Source organism: Myotis davidii, unplaced genomic scaffold (assembly GCF_000327345.1).
Source record: "Myotis davidii unplaced genomic scaffold, ASM32734v1 scaffold2663, whole genome shotgun sequence".
NCBI lineage: Eukaryota > Metazoa > Chordata > Mammalia > Chiroptera > Vespertilionidae > Myotis > Myotis davidii.
The window spans coordinates 227,814-241,464 of NW_006296287.1; the positions used below are offsets into that span (position 1 = coordinate 227,814).

General features: G+C 39.7%; 1 protein-coding gene across 1 annotated transcript in view; it reads right to left on the minus strand.

Annotated features, from left to right (window-relative positions):
• Positions 1-2,839: 2,839 nt before the first annotated feature.
• The window catches only part of WNK3 (WNK lysine deficient protein kinase 3), a gene marked incomplete at its 5' end in the record, with an annotated part of 68,520 nt that continues 57,708 nt past the window's right edge, over positions 2,840-13,651 (minus strand). Inside the window, 4 exons of the mRNA XM_006771328.2 lie at positions 2,840-5,275; positions 7,500-7,702; positions 9,416-9,630; positions 12,168-12,787. Of these exons, the coding sequence (XP_006771391.1) occupies positions 4,946-5,275; positions 7,500-7,702; positions 9,416-9,630; positions 12,168-12,787 (1,368 nt within the window). The remainder of the gene's footprint in view (positions 5,276-7,499; positions 7,703-9,415; positions 9,631-12,167; positions 12,788-13,651) is intronic.

Sequence of the window (13,651 nt, forward strand, 5' to 3'; positions counted from 1 at the left end):
GTTCTGGACCACAAATCTCAATCTGAAATCTTAAAATATAGTAAAAAAGAAATGCAACTAAAAAAAAAAAAAACACTGGAAGGATGACAAGCACACAATTAGGAATTTATTTTACACTGGCACTTTCTTCTCTCAAGAGCCCAGTTTCTCTCTTCCCTTCTTGCTTGACTTTCAGCCTTTTTAACTTTTTGAAAATGAAAAGAAAACCTTCCAGAATGGGAGCTGGTGGTGTGTACACTCTGTTAGCTATCTCAGTTAAAAATAACTTCAGTGTAACCCAGTCACTATTCCAGGCCCCTGCCTATGTCGGCTGTCAAGACCTGACCAATGTTTGTGTTCATCCTTCACGTGTAAAACTATCTCCGGGGTGACCTGAAAGCATTTGGCTCCATTAAAGTTTCATGCCAATTTCACTTCAAAGGATTTTAGCAAGTTTGACTGTCACCATTTTATAGTCTGTTTTTTTTTTTAAAGAAAACAATGTCAATTCCAGAAATTACATTTACCAAATCAACTAATTGTCTCTTCTATGTCCCCCGCCCCTTCTGGTTCATCGGGTGGGGAAACAATTTATCAATAAACAACGATATGTGAACAATCTATTACAGAAAATGGCCCACATGTCACCACAAATTTTTCTGAACCAAAAAGATGAAAAACTGAATCCCAAACCAATGGCACATATACCTCAGGAATGTACTTGTGCATGAAGCCTGAAATACAGTATTTGCTACCATGAAATATGCTGTAGTGTTGCACACAGTAAACATGTGGAACAAGGACCATGTGGTTTACAAACATTTGCTGAGTTTTTTTGGGAAACAGGAATGCATCATTTTCAACACTTGGAAAAGACAGCAAAGAAAGTCAATGCCTCCAATAAACTTTAGAGATTGGAACAAGTTATCACCAACTACAATTCAAGTGAAAGCATACAGCTATTTCCAGGTAACAAAACATCACTGCAAATATCTCACAGATGCTAATATGCTGAATGACAGGCCACCGATGTAGGATTTGTCAAGCTATTTCACTGTGGTAGTTAGTTAAAACAGTTTCACCCATAGCCCTTTAGGCACACAGATAAGAAACGCATCTCTAATAAAAGACGCAAAGTTACAGGCACTGAACTGTCTAATTTGGGTACTTTCTTATCATTTGCTCATTTTACAACTAATTCCTATACTGCCACAAGCTGGATTTATCTGCTCTCCACCCCCAAATCCCCAAAGCTTACTTCAGAGATGCATGTGGCTCTCATCACTTAAACACAGATCGGTGGCAGAGTGATAGTCCCTCTCATCACTAACTCAGAGTTAACGCTGGGACAAACAGGCAGGCTACATTAATAACCTGAAAGAATACTGAGAATCAAGGCAAAAAAAAAAAAAGCAAGTTTCACAGGCAGTGTTTACTTTTGCACCCCCAAACAGCACTGAAAACGAGGTAGATTAACAAAAGCAACTGGACTGGAATTAAACCTGGGGTTCTAAAATGATACATCCCATCATACTCTACACTCAAAACATTCTACACTCAATCTAAAAATCGCAGCGGAAAAGTGCCTTTTAAACTTCCACAGATAATTTTGCTGTCAAACCATTAGAATTCATGCTCGATAGAAAACTGGTAAGAAGAGGATGAGAAACAGAATGGATATTGGTTATATTACAGCAAATTACCTTAAACAGAGAGTCAAGACTGCTACAAATATACATAGGGTAATTTTCATTAGATTTACACCAATACTGGTTTCATATTCTTAAGATGTTACACCCAACTTCACAAACATAGCAGCAGGTAATTCATGAAGAGATGCTCACATTAGCACATATGGAGGCACAGTACTATTCGTCAGACTTGCATTTTGAGAAGTAAACATGGTGGCTGGACATTCAGACTATCCCCAAAATAAACGGTACAAGCAGGTGACATAATACAACCCTTTTCTCTCCCACAAGAAGGAAAATGAAAAGGACAGTTTGTTTTTGGGAAGTGGGTAGAAGGCCCTTGTTATACAGTAGGCTCTTGGTTAAGTAAGAAGGGAATTTCTGAGCTTTATCTCAAGAATTAATTATTTCTGGGTTGGAAAAGTACCTCAGCAAGGATGCAAACAGCACTATTATATGATTTAGCAAAAAGTTAGGAAATAATGCAAAATCCCTATATAGAAAACTAGCCAATATTTACAATCAAAGTGACTATAAGCTGAATCAAACATTTAAGTAATGGAAAAAATAAATAAAAACCCCACAGTGACGTGAATAACACTGTTTTCTTCATTTCCACACAAAGTCACTTTTTTGCATTTTTAAACTTACACACACGTTACATATACACAATGTATACATAACATATATGTTAACCCAACCACTGCAGTCAGCATGGACTCGGCAGTACACTATTCACCATCTTCAAACTTTAGAAGACTACTTTTCTTTCCAGCAAAAAATCTGAAAAGATTCTAAATACTACAAGGCACTGCAAAAGTCTGCAGGCAAACAAATGATGAATCAGACATAAAACAGAGGTGGTGGCAAAACGTGGGGCATGTGATATAGAGCAGCCATTAATAAATGTGTGCATATTATCCATGGAGCTTTTTTCATTTTGGGGTAGGTACACTGTTTAAAAGAATTTTGACTAGAGCCCTGGTTAGTGTGGCTCAGTTGGTTGGAGAGCTGTCCTGGACCCTGAAAGGTGGCAGGTTCGAGTCCCGGTCAGAGCACATACCCGGGTTCCATCTGCAGTCAGGGCGCATACAGGAGGCAGCCCATAGATGTCTGTCACTCTCCATCTCTCTTTCTCCCTTCCTCCCTTCAAAAATCAATTAAAAAAAAAAAGGATTTTGACTAGAGAAGAAGGGATCTTAAAACCTGCAGTATTTTCACTTTCTGGATCAGCGGTCACTACCCAGTGGTCCGCGAGGTCTGAAAGGTTGGCGACCGCTGTTCTAAGTTATAAGCCTCAATGCAATCACACAAATCCAAATCACCTAATGAAACACGAGCAGTTTGAAAGAATTACAAATTTTAGGCACATTGTTTTTGTATACATGGTAAACACTGCAATGCAAGCATTTGCATTACACTACTGTCCTAAAATCACTTCAACTCGCAAAGCAATACTGTGTAAGGAATTTGAAGAATTTGTACATAAGATTTAGGAAGACTCATCCAAACTAGCATGTCATATGAAAAGAAACTTTGGCTCTTACCAACAGCAATTCTCAAAATGCTACCCTATATGCCCCAAATGATAGTGACAGAATCTTCACAATGGCGAGGGCAATCCTCAGGTAAGCAGTATAAGACATATATCTATTTAGAAAGGGCACTGAATGTCACAAAGTAAACGGTGCAAAAAAAAAAAAAAAAAGTACACCCATTAATTTTGCTTCATTACCTGGAAGGCTCATGGGCTAAAATTTGTAGTGGAATATGGAAGAAAATCTGTTAACAGAAATACTGGGTGATAATTTAGAATGTTTACCAGTAGACAGAACTTGTTCTTAAGGTAAATGTGCACTAGACACCACCTTGAAATTGTCAAGAGTGAAAAGTATTTTAAACATGTGTATGTGGCGGTGGGTAAATACCATTTACGAATTTTGACTTGGGTTTCACAGACTGAGTATTAGATAACTCTGTAACCAGCCTTTTAAGATGATTATAGTTAACCTTCTTGAAAACCAAAAGTGTGTATTTTGACATTGCCTCCCCTCCTCCTTAAACTGGATAAAACCCAGTAAAGTGCAACTTGACAGTGACCTCTCACAGATTCTAAAGAGGATGCAAAAATAATCTAAGATCTAAAAACAAGAGGCTATAGATACTAACTAGAAATTATAACAACTAAAAGAAAGGCAATAAAAAAAATCTAAGGGCAATTAAATAGTATACTTCGAGGATCTACTATTTCACTGCAGGACAGTGTATACCCCACATCTCTTAGAACCCTGTAAAGCCAGTGTTTCATGTGTAAGTCTTGAAACCTACAAAACCTACTGTGTCAAGTAAATTTCACGTTGGAAGAATGGGTCAATAGAGGTGTGACTAGAATCCACTTTGTTAGGAATACAAAGATTCCCCCCAAATGAGATTCATATCAGCTGCAATATATCCCTTGCAAAAGAATGCAAGCCAAACCAATGCCTCTCAGATGCTCAAAAACAACGCAGTGTGCACATGAGAAACAAGGAGACAGCTGCTTTGAATTACTATGGAAATCCTAAAACAGCTACATTATCTGCAGAATCAAGGAACTGTTACAGTTCTGTTTTTATCCTTTCTTTCCGCCTCACCTAGAACAAGGCTTCACTCCTACAGCTGTGAAGACGGGAAGAAAATCACATTAAAAAGGGCTCATGTTCTATATTAGTTGACAAAAGTTATTCTAATTTTACACACCAAAACATTTCCTGCAGCATTACCCTGCCTTCTGGGAGAGGTAAACCTAAGACAAACATGTGAAGAATCCCACAAGACTCCGGTTGTCGGAGGATCTCACTTTGTCCACATTGGGGGAATATCAATTTAAACAGTATTTATACATTTTAAAGAAAAGTATCATCCAGCTGCAGTTGGCAGCAGTAAAAAAATGGAGGCTTTTCAGCAATTCATGGTAAGTGTCCTGGAAATGGAAATGCTCAAGCCGAGCTCATTTAAAGCATTCTGAACAGTATTTTTAAAAAATCAAGTATCAAAGAGGATAGGATTTGAAGTGAAAAACATTTCTGTGCGCAGTGTTCTATGTACAAACTGCACAGTTCTACAGAATGACGAGCTATATCAAAGACTACATCGGAACTCAAAAAAATACAGTGGAAAGTAAACTCAAAAGAGGAAAAGATGGCAGAACCCAAGAAGAAAGTTTAATATCTTAGGTGTCCCGGAAATAACTCTGAAGAAAAGCTCCCTTTTCTTCATTCATCATTTACTCTGATTCATTTGGGACCCGGAGGGTTCGTGGATGGATTCTGCACTGAGGACGATGAAAACGCAGGCAGATTCATTCCTGGCTGGAACAGTGGCCCAGGTTGGGTAGGTATGACCACAGGCTGTTGAGCTGGTCCGGGAATTCCTACCCACTGTACTGGATAACCGGGCCCCCCCACAGCATTATACTGACAGACATGGGACACTCCATATGATGGTAATGGCCCCGGAAAAGAAGGGAGTGGGAGTCCTTGTGGTGAGGGGGTGGGAACAGCTCCACGGATTTGGGGCAGAGAAGAAATCCATGTTGGTGTGTAGCCCAGAGCAGATGGAGTATTCTAATGAAAACAAAAATAAAAACAAAACATCAGTTTATTTGGCAGAAGCTTTTACCCATCTATGTTCCTTCCTATTCTTTTTGGCTTACTGCTCCCATGATTACTATGAGTGGCTACCATTTTTGCAGCACCTTCTGTGTGCTAAGCATAGTTACATACCTTGTCTATTTCATCTTCTTGTCTATTTCATCTTCATAAGTGCCCTGCAAGGTAGGCATTTTCAGATGTGGAAAAAGAAGCTCAAAATTGATAACAGCTGACACACTAAGCAAATTCATAGTGAGCTGAGGATTTGAACAATGTTCCAGCTAATTCTAAGGGCCCTGCTAAATCTCTGTTCAGTTTAGTGTCTCCTGCCCTCATGCTAGCATTACTCTTGTATTTTTATTTCCTTCTGCCAGTCTTGGACATTCCCTTATTCAGCACCACACACAATAGCCCATCTTACTATATTACATAATTCTTTGAAGACAGGAGAGCATGATTTAGTATGGCATGGGGGAAAGAGCCTAGGATACAGTAGGTGCTCAATAAATGTCACCTCCCTACCCCCTTCTACTGTCTTTTTTAAAAAAATATATTTTATTGATTTTTTTACAGAGAGGAAGGGAGAGAGATAGAGAGTTAGAAACATCAATGAGAGAGAAACATCGATCAGCTGCCTCCTGCACATCTCCCACTGGGGATGTGCCTGCAACCCAGGTACATGCCCTTGACCGGAATCGAACCTGGGACCTTTCAGTCCGCAGGTGGACGCTCTATCCACTGAGCCAAACCGGTTTCGGCTCTACTCACTGTCTTTAAATAAAGTCTGACATTTCTGTTACATTTTTGGAAATTTAAACTCAAGACAATTATGCTTTTGGCAATATTGAGGAAATATATTCCTGTCTGACTCTTCTTATCATATTGTATTATGATTAAACATATGTATAAAGATTACTGAAGCCGAAACCGGTTTGGCTCAGTGGATAGAGCGACGGCCTGTGGACTGAAGGGGACCGGGTTCGATTCCGGTCAAGGGCATGTACCTGGGTTGCAGGCACATCCCCAGTGGGAGATGTGCAGGAGGCAGCTGATCGATGTTTCTCTCTCATTGATGTTTCTAACTCTCTATCTCTCTCCCTTCCTCTCTGTAAAAAATCAATAAAATATATTTTAAAAAAATAAAAAAAAAGATTACTGAAATCTTATGCACATGGGACTAATAAGTCTAATGGAAGTAAATAATTCTCACTCAAAGGCGGGATTGGTATCAGTTCCAAATGCTTAGTTCTTATAAAGTGAATGGTCAAGCTAAAACCATTTCAACTAAACTGAAAGTTTCAAGCTAAAGTTAGGGTAAAGGTTTTGAGCTTGACTCAAGAATGACAATATCTCTTTGAGGGGAAAAAACCCCCAGACATTTGCTTGTTTCAGCAACCCCTTTTCATATCAGTGTTTTTGTTCTGTTAAAGTAAAACTGAATGTAACACTTCTGATTCAAATGAGCACATACAGTATGATTGCATTTTTTATACATATACTTGAGGCCCAGTGCACAAAATCTGTGCACTCGTAGGGTCTCTAGCGGCTGCAGGGTGGGGCCTCCTTTCCTTCCCCTGGCTGGCCCTGCCCCTGATCAAATTCCTGGACAACTCTAGGTTGAGGGGACAATTTGCATACTATGCTTTTATTACATAGGATTTCCATGTATCCATATACAGACATAGAAAGATACCTAAAATGGTGTTTATCTAAAGCTAGTGACAATTATATTTGGGTGGTGGGATTTGAAGGCAGTATTTTAAATTTTGTACTTTTCCGCATTGTTTAAATTCTATAACAAGCATTTTATGAACAATAATGTGACCTTTATTTTTAAAAGACTGAATTGGATATTTCAAAAGCATCTCAGGCCCTGGCCGGTGTTGCTCAAACCGTGTGTTGACGTGCGCACCAAAGGGTCGCAGGTTGTGTTCCTGATCAAGGGCACGTAACTGGGTTGTAGGTTCAATCCTTGGCCCCAGTTGGGGCACATGCAGAGGCAATTGATGGATATGTCTCTCTCACATCAATGTTTCTCTCTCTTCCCCATCCCTTCCACTCTCTAAATATCAAACACACCCAGGCATGTGCCCTGACTAGGACCCCTAGGTGTACAGGATGACACTCAACCAACTGAGCCACACCAGCCAGGGTTTTAATTCTTATAAATAAAGAGAATTGGGTATAAACAACTTACTTCATGTACTTTGTTCCAGTTGTCAGTCTCTAATTTGTGTTGACTCTGTTTAAGTTGGTTTAAACTTGGCTTAATAAGAGAATTTCCAACTGTTTCCTTTGTCCAGTCATCTACCAATTTGTGTAAGTCATCTGTGAACATCCCTTTTTTACTACCTGCAGATTGCTGGCTTGATGCTGTATTACTCTCTGCACACGGTGGATCTATAAGGAAAACCAGGGAAACCATGAAAAGGAATTAAAAATGATAAATACTCTTATTTGAACACCAATGCAATTGACAGAGTAGGCAGACATTTCAGTTTAGCTGGGGCAGTTCTGGTTTAAAGCTGTTGTCCTGAAGTAATTACTAACAATACTCCTTTCATTCTCAAACATTTCCTCTTGTCTGGATTGCAAATTATATGTTCACCTTAGGTATAAATCAAGTACAATAAATAGTAATGTTGCTTAAAAAATTAGCATCAACCCTAATCTTTTCATCAGTTTCCTCAGTTTTAACTTAGAAGAGTTAAAAAAACAATCACAGAATGTCAAAAGTAGAAAGAATCTTAGAAGTCTAATCTAAACCAGTAGTTTTAAAATGGGGAGAAGAGGCCCAGAAAAATTAATTGACATGCCTGGGTTAACACAATTAGTTACCATAGAGCCAGGCCTGGAAATATGAAGCTGAGACAGGAATTCTCTTTTCAGTATACCAGCTAGGGCGAAAATCTCCCTATTTTAAAGTTCGTTGAGCCCTGGCTTGTTTGGCTCAGTAGAGCATTGGCCTGCAAACTGAAGGGTCCTAGGTTTGATTCTGGTCAAGGGCATGTACTTCAGTTGCAGGCTTGTTCCCATGCTACCACATGCAGGAGGCAACTAATCAATGTGCCTCTTTCACACTGATGTTTCTCTCTCTCTCTCTGTCGCTCCCCCTCCCTTCCACTTTCTCTAAAAGACCAACGGAAAAATATACTTGGGTGAGGCTTAACAAAAAAATAAATAAAATCCACTGATTAACACCCTTCATTCCATCTACAACCTCAATTCCACTTTGCCATATAAATGAACACAGTCACACGTTCCAGGGATTTACACACAGATGTCTTGGGGTTGGAGGTGACCATCAATTCCATCTACCACAAATTCTATTGAAATCTCACATACATCCTTAACGTACACCTTCAACTTCCACCTTGACTTTGCACATATAACCAAGGAAGTCTGACTTAACAACTTCTTTATTAGTTAGAGACTGATCCTTAAAAAAAAATGTACACCCCTAGCTGGGTTTGCTCAGTGGTTAGAGTGTTGGCCCTCCAACTGAAGGGTCATGGGTTTGATTCTGGTCAAGGGTACATACCTCGGTTGCCGGCTCCATCCCCAGCCCTGGTCTGGGAGGGTGCTAGAGGCAACCAATTGGTGTGTCTCTCATGTTCATGTTCTTCTGTTTCTCTCTCCCTTTCTTCCATACTCTCTAAAAATCAATGGAAAAAATATCAAGTGAGGCTTAACAAAAAAAAGTACATTTTCTAATATTCTCATAAGTAATAAAGATCTTGTATCAGATAGAACATGACTATAATTTTAAGATTAACTTTGTTGGCAACACACAACAAACTTTAAATGTTAGACCAGCAGTTCCCATTAATTGCTAAAATTTCAAAAAGTACTTGGGGACTGAAATTGGGCCTTCAGGTATTTGTTTTCCAAATAAAAACATGCAATACATTAATCTGCTCTCCAAAATCTCTCATCTATGCACATCATTATTTCATAAAAGAACATTTAACACCAAGAAAGGTAGAAAAGAATCTCAGATTGTGCACATCTTCAAATCATCTTAGCTTAATAAAAAATACATGATCATTATTTTTCTCACCTTGCTGATCTTTGACCAGTTTTTTTAAAAACCATTTTTTAAAATCGATTTACCTGTAGCAGCTGAATCACTGTCCATCTGTGTCAAGGACTGGGGGCGGCTTCGAAGTTTGCTTCTTAAAGATCTTGGTCGACGCGACGGGGATGCGGATGGCAGAGAAACCACAGATGACTGATGCTTGCTATCTTTAATTGCCCGGAGGCGATCATAGAGATCCTGAAGCTCCTTATTCTGCTGTGTTTGAAGATTTATTACCTCCTGAATATGTCTACATAAAAATGAGGCAGAAAGCGTTTTAATGGTGCTGGTTCAATACAGATGAGCTAAAAAATGCCACACCAGTACAAGTAAAGTTTAACAAGGAATTTAGATGAAGAATGTGGATATACAGAATGTTTTCACAATTTTAAAATGGGAAATGTCTTTTTTTTAAAAAATAATTTTATTGATTTTTTACAGAGAGGAAGGGAGAGGGATAGAGAGTTAGAAACATCGATGAGAGAGAAGCATCAATCAGCTGCCTCCTGCACACCCTCCTCTACTGGGGATGTGCCTGCAACTAAGGTACATGCCCATGACCAGAATCGAACCTGGGACCCTTCAGTCCCCAGGCCGACACTCTATCCAGTGAGCCAAACAAGCTAGGGCAGGGAAATGTCTTCTTAAGCATACCATTAAACTAATCAGACATAAAGAAGAAAGGTCAACAAACTGACAGGAATAAATTTCTAAAACTTCAATATAGTGAAAAACAGCAGCCGAAACCGGTTTGGCTCAGTGGATAGAGTGTCAGCCTGCAGACTGAAAGGTCCCAGGTTCGATTCCGGTCAAGGGCATGTACCTGGGTTGCGGCACGGAGCATTGATAATATCAAATTTTTCTTTATTATATGATGCAGGTATAAACAAGAAAAAAAGTATCTGCATTATATAGAAAAGGTTAATATTTAGAATATGTAAATAATTCTTAAAAATCAGTAAGAAAAAAGAAACTATCTTTTAGAAAAGAGGGAAAGAATATGAAAAGGTGACTCCAAAGAAAAATACAAATAACAAATAAATGAGATGATGCACAACCTCACTTTTAGTCAATACAATTAAAAAAAAAAATGAATTCATCTGATTGGAATAAAACTAAAAGAATCAACAATATCCAGCCCAATGTTGTTAAGAAGTGGGAAAATAGGCACTTTCATATGCTTTTGTTTGGTGTGCAAAACGGTATAGGTACATTTGATAACAATAGCAATATCTATGAATTTAAAATGTGCATATCTTTTAACACATCAATTCTTTTAGGTATTGATCCTACAAAAATACTTGCATAACTGTATAAAAAATAAGGATGTTCACTTCAAGCAAAACATGGGATAAAACTGAAATGTCTATTAAGGAGAGATTAAATAAACTTTCAATGGTGATAAGCTATTTCAGTGTATGGAATAAAGATTATTTGTGCAAACATGAATATACATTAGTGACAAAGTTAAGTAAAAAATTGCAGCATAACGTGTATTATGATAACACTTTTGTCAAAAGCAAAAACTATATATTTGTAAATGAAACAGGTCACAGTGGTTGAGAAGTTATATTAGGGCATGAGAAATAGGAGATGGATTTTTGTAATTTCCGAAGTGATAAGAGCAATGGGAGAATCGTTTGTTATATTATTTGGTCTTGTGTCTTCAAATAGCTCCAGTTCCTAAAATAGCTCCAGAGTAAGACAGATGAAAGGAGTGTCTTGTTATTCATAATGAGAAATGATGCACAACCTCACACTGGTGTCTAGGTCAATCAAGTGACTTCTGTAAAAATCCCAAGGGAACCAGCCAAGTGATTATAGGATGAGAATTTTCAGCTCCCCCCCGGCCCTCCACCTCTAGTGAGGGGTGCGGCTGGAGATTAATCACCTATGGTGAATGATTTTCTCAGTCACACCTATCTAGATGAAGATCCCATAAAAATTCCTGTATTACAAGGTTCGGAGAGTTTCCAGGATGGTCGGAGAGTGGCACTCATGGGAGTGCATGAAGTTCCATGTTCCGAACCCCATACCTTGCCATTTGGCTGTTCTTGAGTTGCATCCTTTGGTGGGAACCTCCAATTTATAACAGGCTAGTCAGAAGCATAGGTAATACCACCTGGACTTGAGATTGGCATCTGGGGCGGGGTTGGGGGGGGAAGTCTTGTAGGACTGAGTTCATAACTAGTGGGATCTGATGCTGTCTTTGTAGTTTTCAATCATTACAAGTTCATCAGTCCTGCCCAGCCGGCATGGCTCACTGGTTGAGCGTCGACCTATGAACTAGGAATTCACGGTTCAATTCCTAGTCAGGGCACATGCCCAGATTGTGGGCTCAGTCCCCAGTGTGGGGCGTGCAGGAGGCAGCAGATCCATGTCCCACTCTCATATCGATGTCTTTCTCACCCCCCCCACCCTTTCCTTTCTGAAATCAATAAAAATAAATTTATTTTAAAATGCCACCAGTCCTAAATTAGTTAGCAACCTAACAGTTCTATAAAACCCAGGGCACCCCTAGCTGGTTTGGCTCAGTGGATACAGTGGCAGCCTGCAGACTGAAAGGTCCTGGGTTTGATTTCAGTCAGGGGCACATGCCTGGGTTACCGGCTCAATCCCCAGTAGGAGGCGTGCAGGAGGCAGCTGATCTATGATTCTCTCATCATTGATGTTTCTCTCTCTCTCTCCCGCTCTCTTCCTCTCTGAAATCAATAAAAATACATTAAACAAACAAACAAACCAAACCCAGGGCAACTAGCTAGGTGAAAAAAGAGAAACAGTTCTTACCTTTCTCGTAATTTTTGAAGCTCCACCTTCAAGTCCTCATCCTCTATTTCGGATTCGTCATCACTGCTCATTGGGGAAGATGGTGAATAGAAGACGGAGTTCTCTGTCTGAGCACAGGCCTTTTCTGCTTGGAGTGGTAAGCACTGATCGCTCTCTAGATGACTCTCTGCCACAGAGTTCCCTGTGTCAGTAAGAGTGGCTGAAAATTCACCATCAGAGCAAAGCTGTTTCTCAACAGTAAATCTCTCTCTCCCTTTGAGCGGCAGTTCAGAGCCAGACTGCATGCTATTTCCTGTAGCTGAGTTTTCTTCCAATTCCTTTTCCGGGGTTATAGAAGACCCATCAGTCTCACCAGCTGTGCTGACAGATGAGCTGTCTCCTGGTTTAGGAATTGGTTTAACTTCCTGAAAGGTTTCATGAAGAGCTTCTAGGTTCTGAGGAGGAAATACAGTCTCTGGACTGTGCATGGCAGGTTCTAGTTCTACTACCTGAGCCTTTGCTGTTTCAGTGAAGGCTGGAGCTTCTTCGCTAGAATGGCTTGGCATGTTATTGAAGGCTGACCCGTGTTGTAATCCAGTGCATGTCACTTTCTCGGCCTGCTGCTGAGGGATTGTAATCACCTGAGACACAAAAAGGCAAAAGTGGCTGGCTCCACCTAACTAAAGGGCAAACCCACAGAGAAATTCAGGATCAACGTGTGACACAGACAAGTGGCCGTTCTGCTTGTGATGTACATACATTGATAATACCAAAGCTTTAAAATCCCATGCATCTCCCCACATTGCAAGTCTTTCTTTTTAATTTTGTTATTTGTTGATTTTAAAGAGACAAAGGGGGGAGGGGAGAGGGACTGACGGAGAGAGGGGGGAGGGAAAAAGGAAGGGAGAGAGAGAGAAACATTGTTTCACTTATTCATGCATCCATTGGTTGATTCTTGTGGGTGCTCTGACAGATTTACCCTACAACCCTGGCGTATAGGGACGAGGCTCTAACCAACTGAATTACCCCACCAAAGCTTCAAAGGCTTTCAAATGGTCCCCTTGGGTAAAGAACTTTGGCATTGATTGCTCAAATAAAATTCCACAATTTAAAAAGAGTCCATAATTAAAGATGCCAAGATTCTAAAACACATGAAATGCGAATTATAAAAACAGGTGACCCAACCTCCCACCACAAAATAATGAACCCTTTCTGTGTTCTCTTCCAGCTACTAAAATCCATTTTTTTAAAGGATGCCATTCATTCATTCACTCATTCATTTTCCATCACTATTTATCCCCCTATATAAATCCCCATTTCTTTAGACACCTTTACTGGATGGCTTCAAAAGATTAAGGGATGCAAATTAAATATGACAATGATCTACACCAGCGGTTCTCAACCTGAGGGTCGAGACCCCTTTGGGGGTCGAACGACCCTTTCACAGGGGTCGCCTAAGACCATCAGAAAACATATATAATTACATATTATTTTTGTGCTTAATC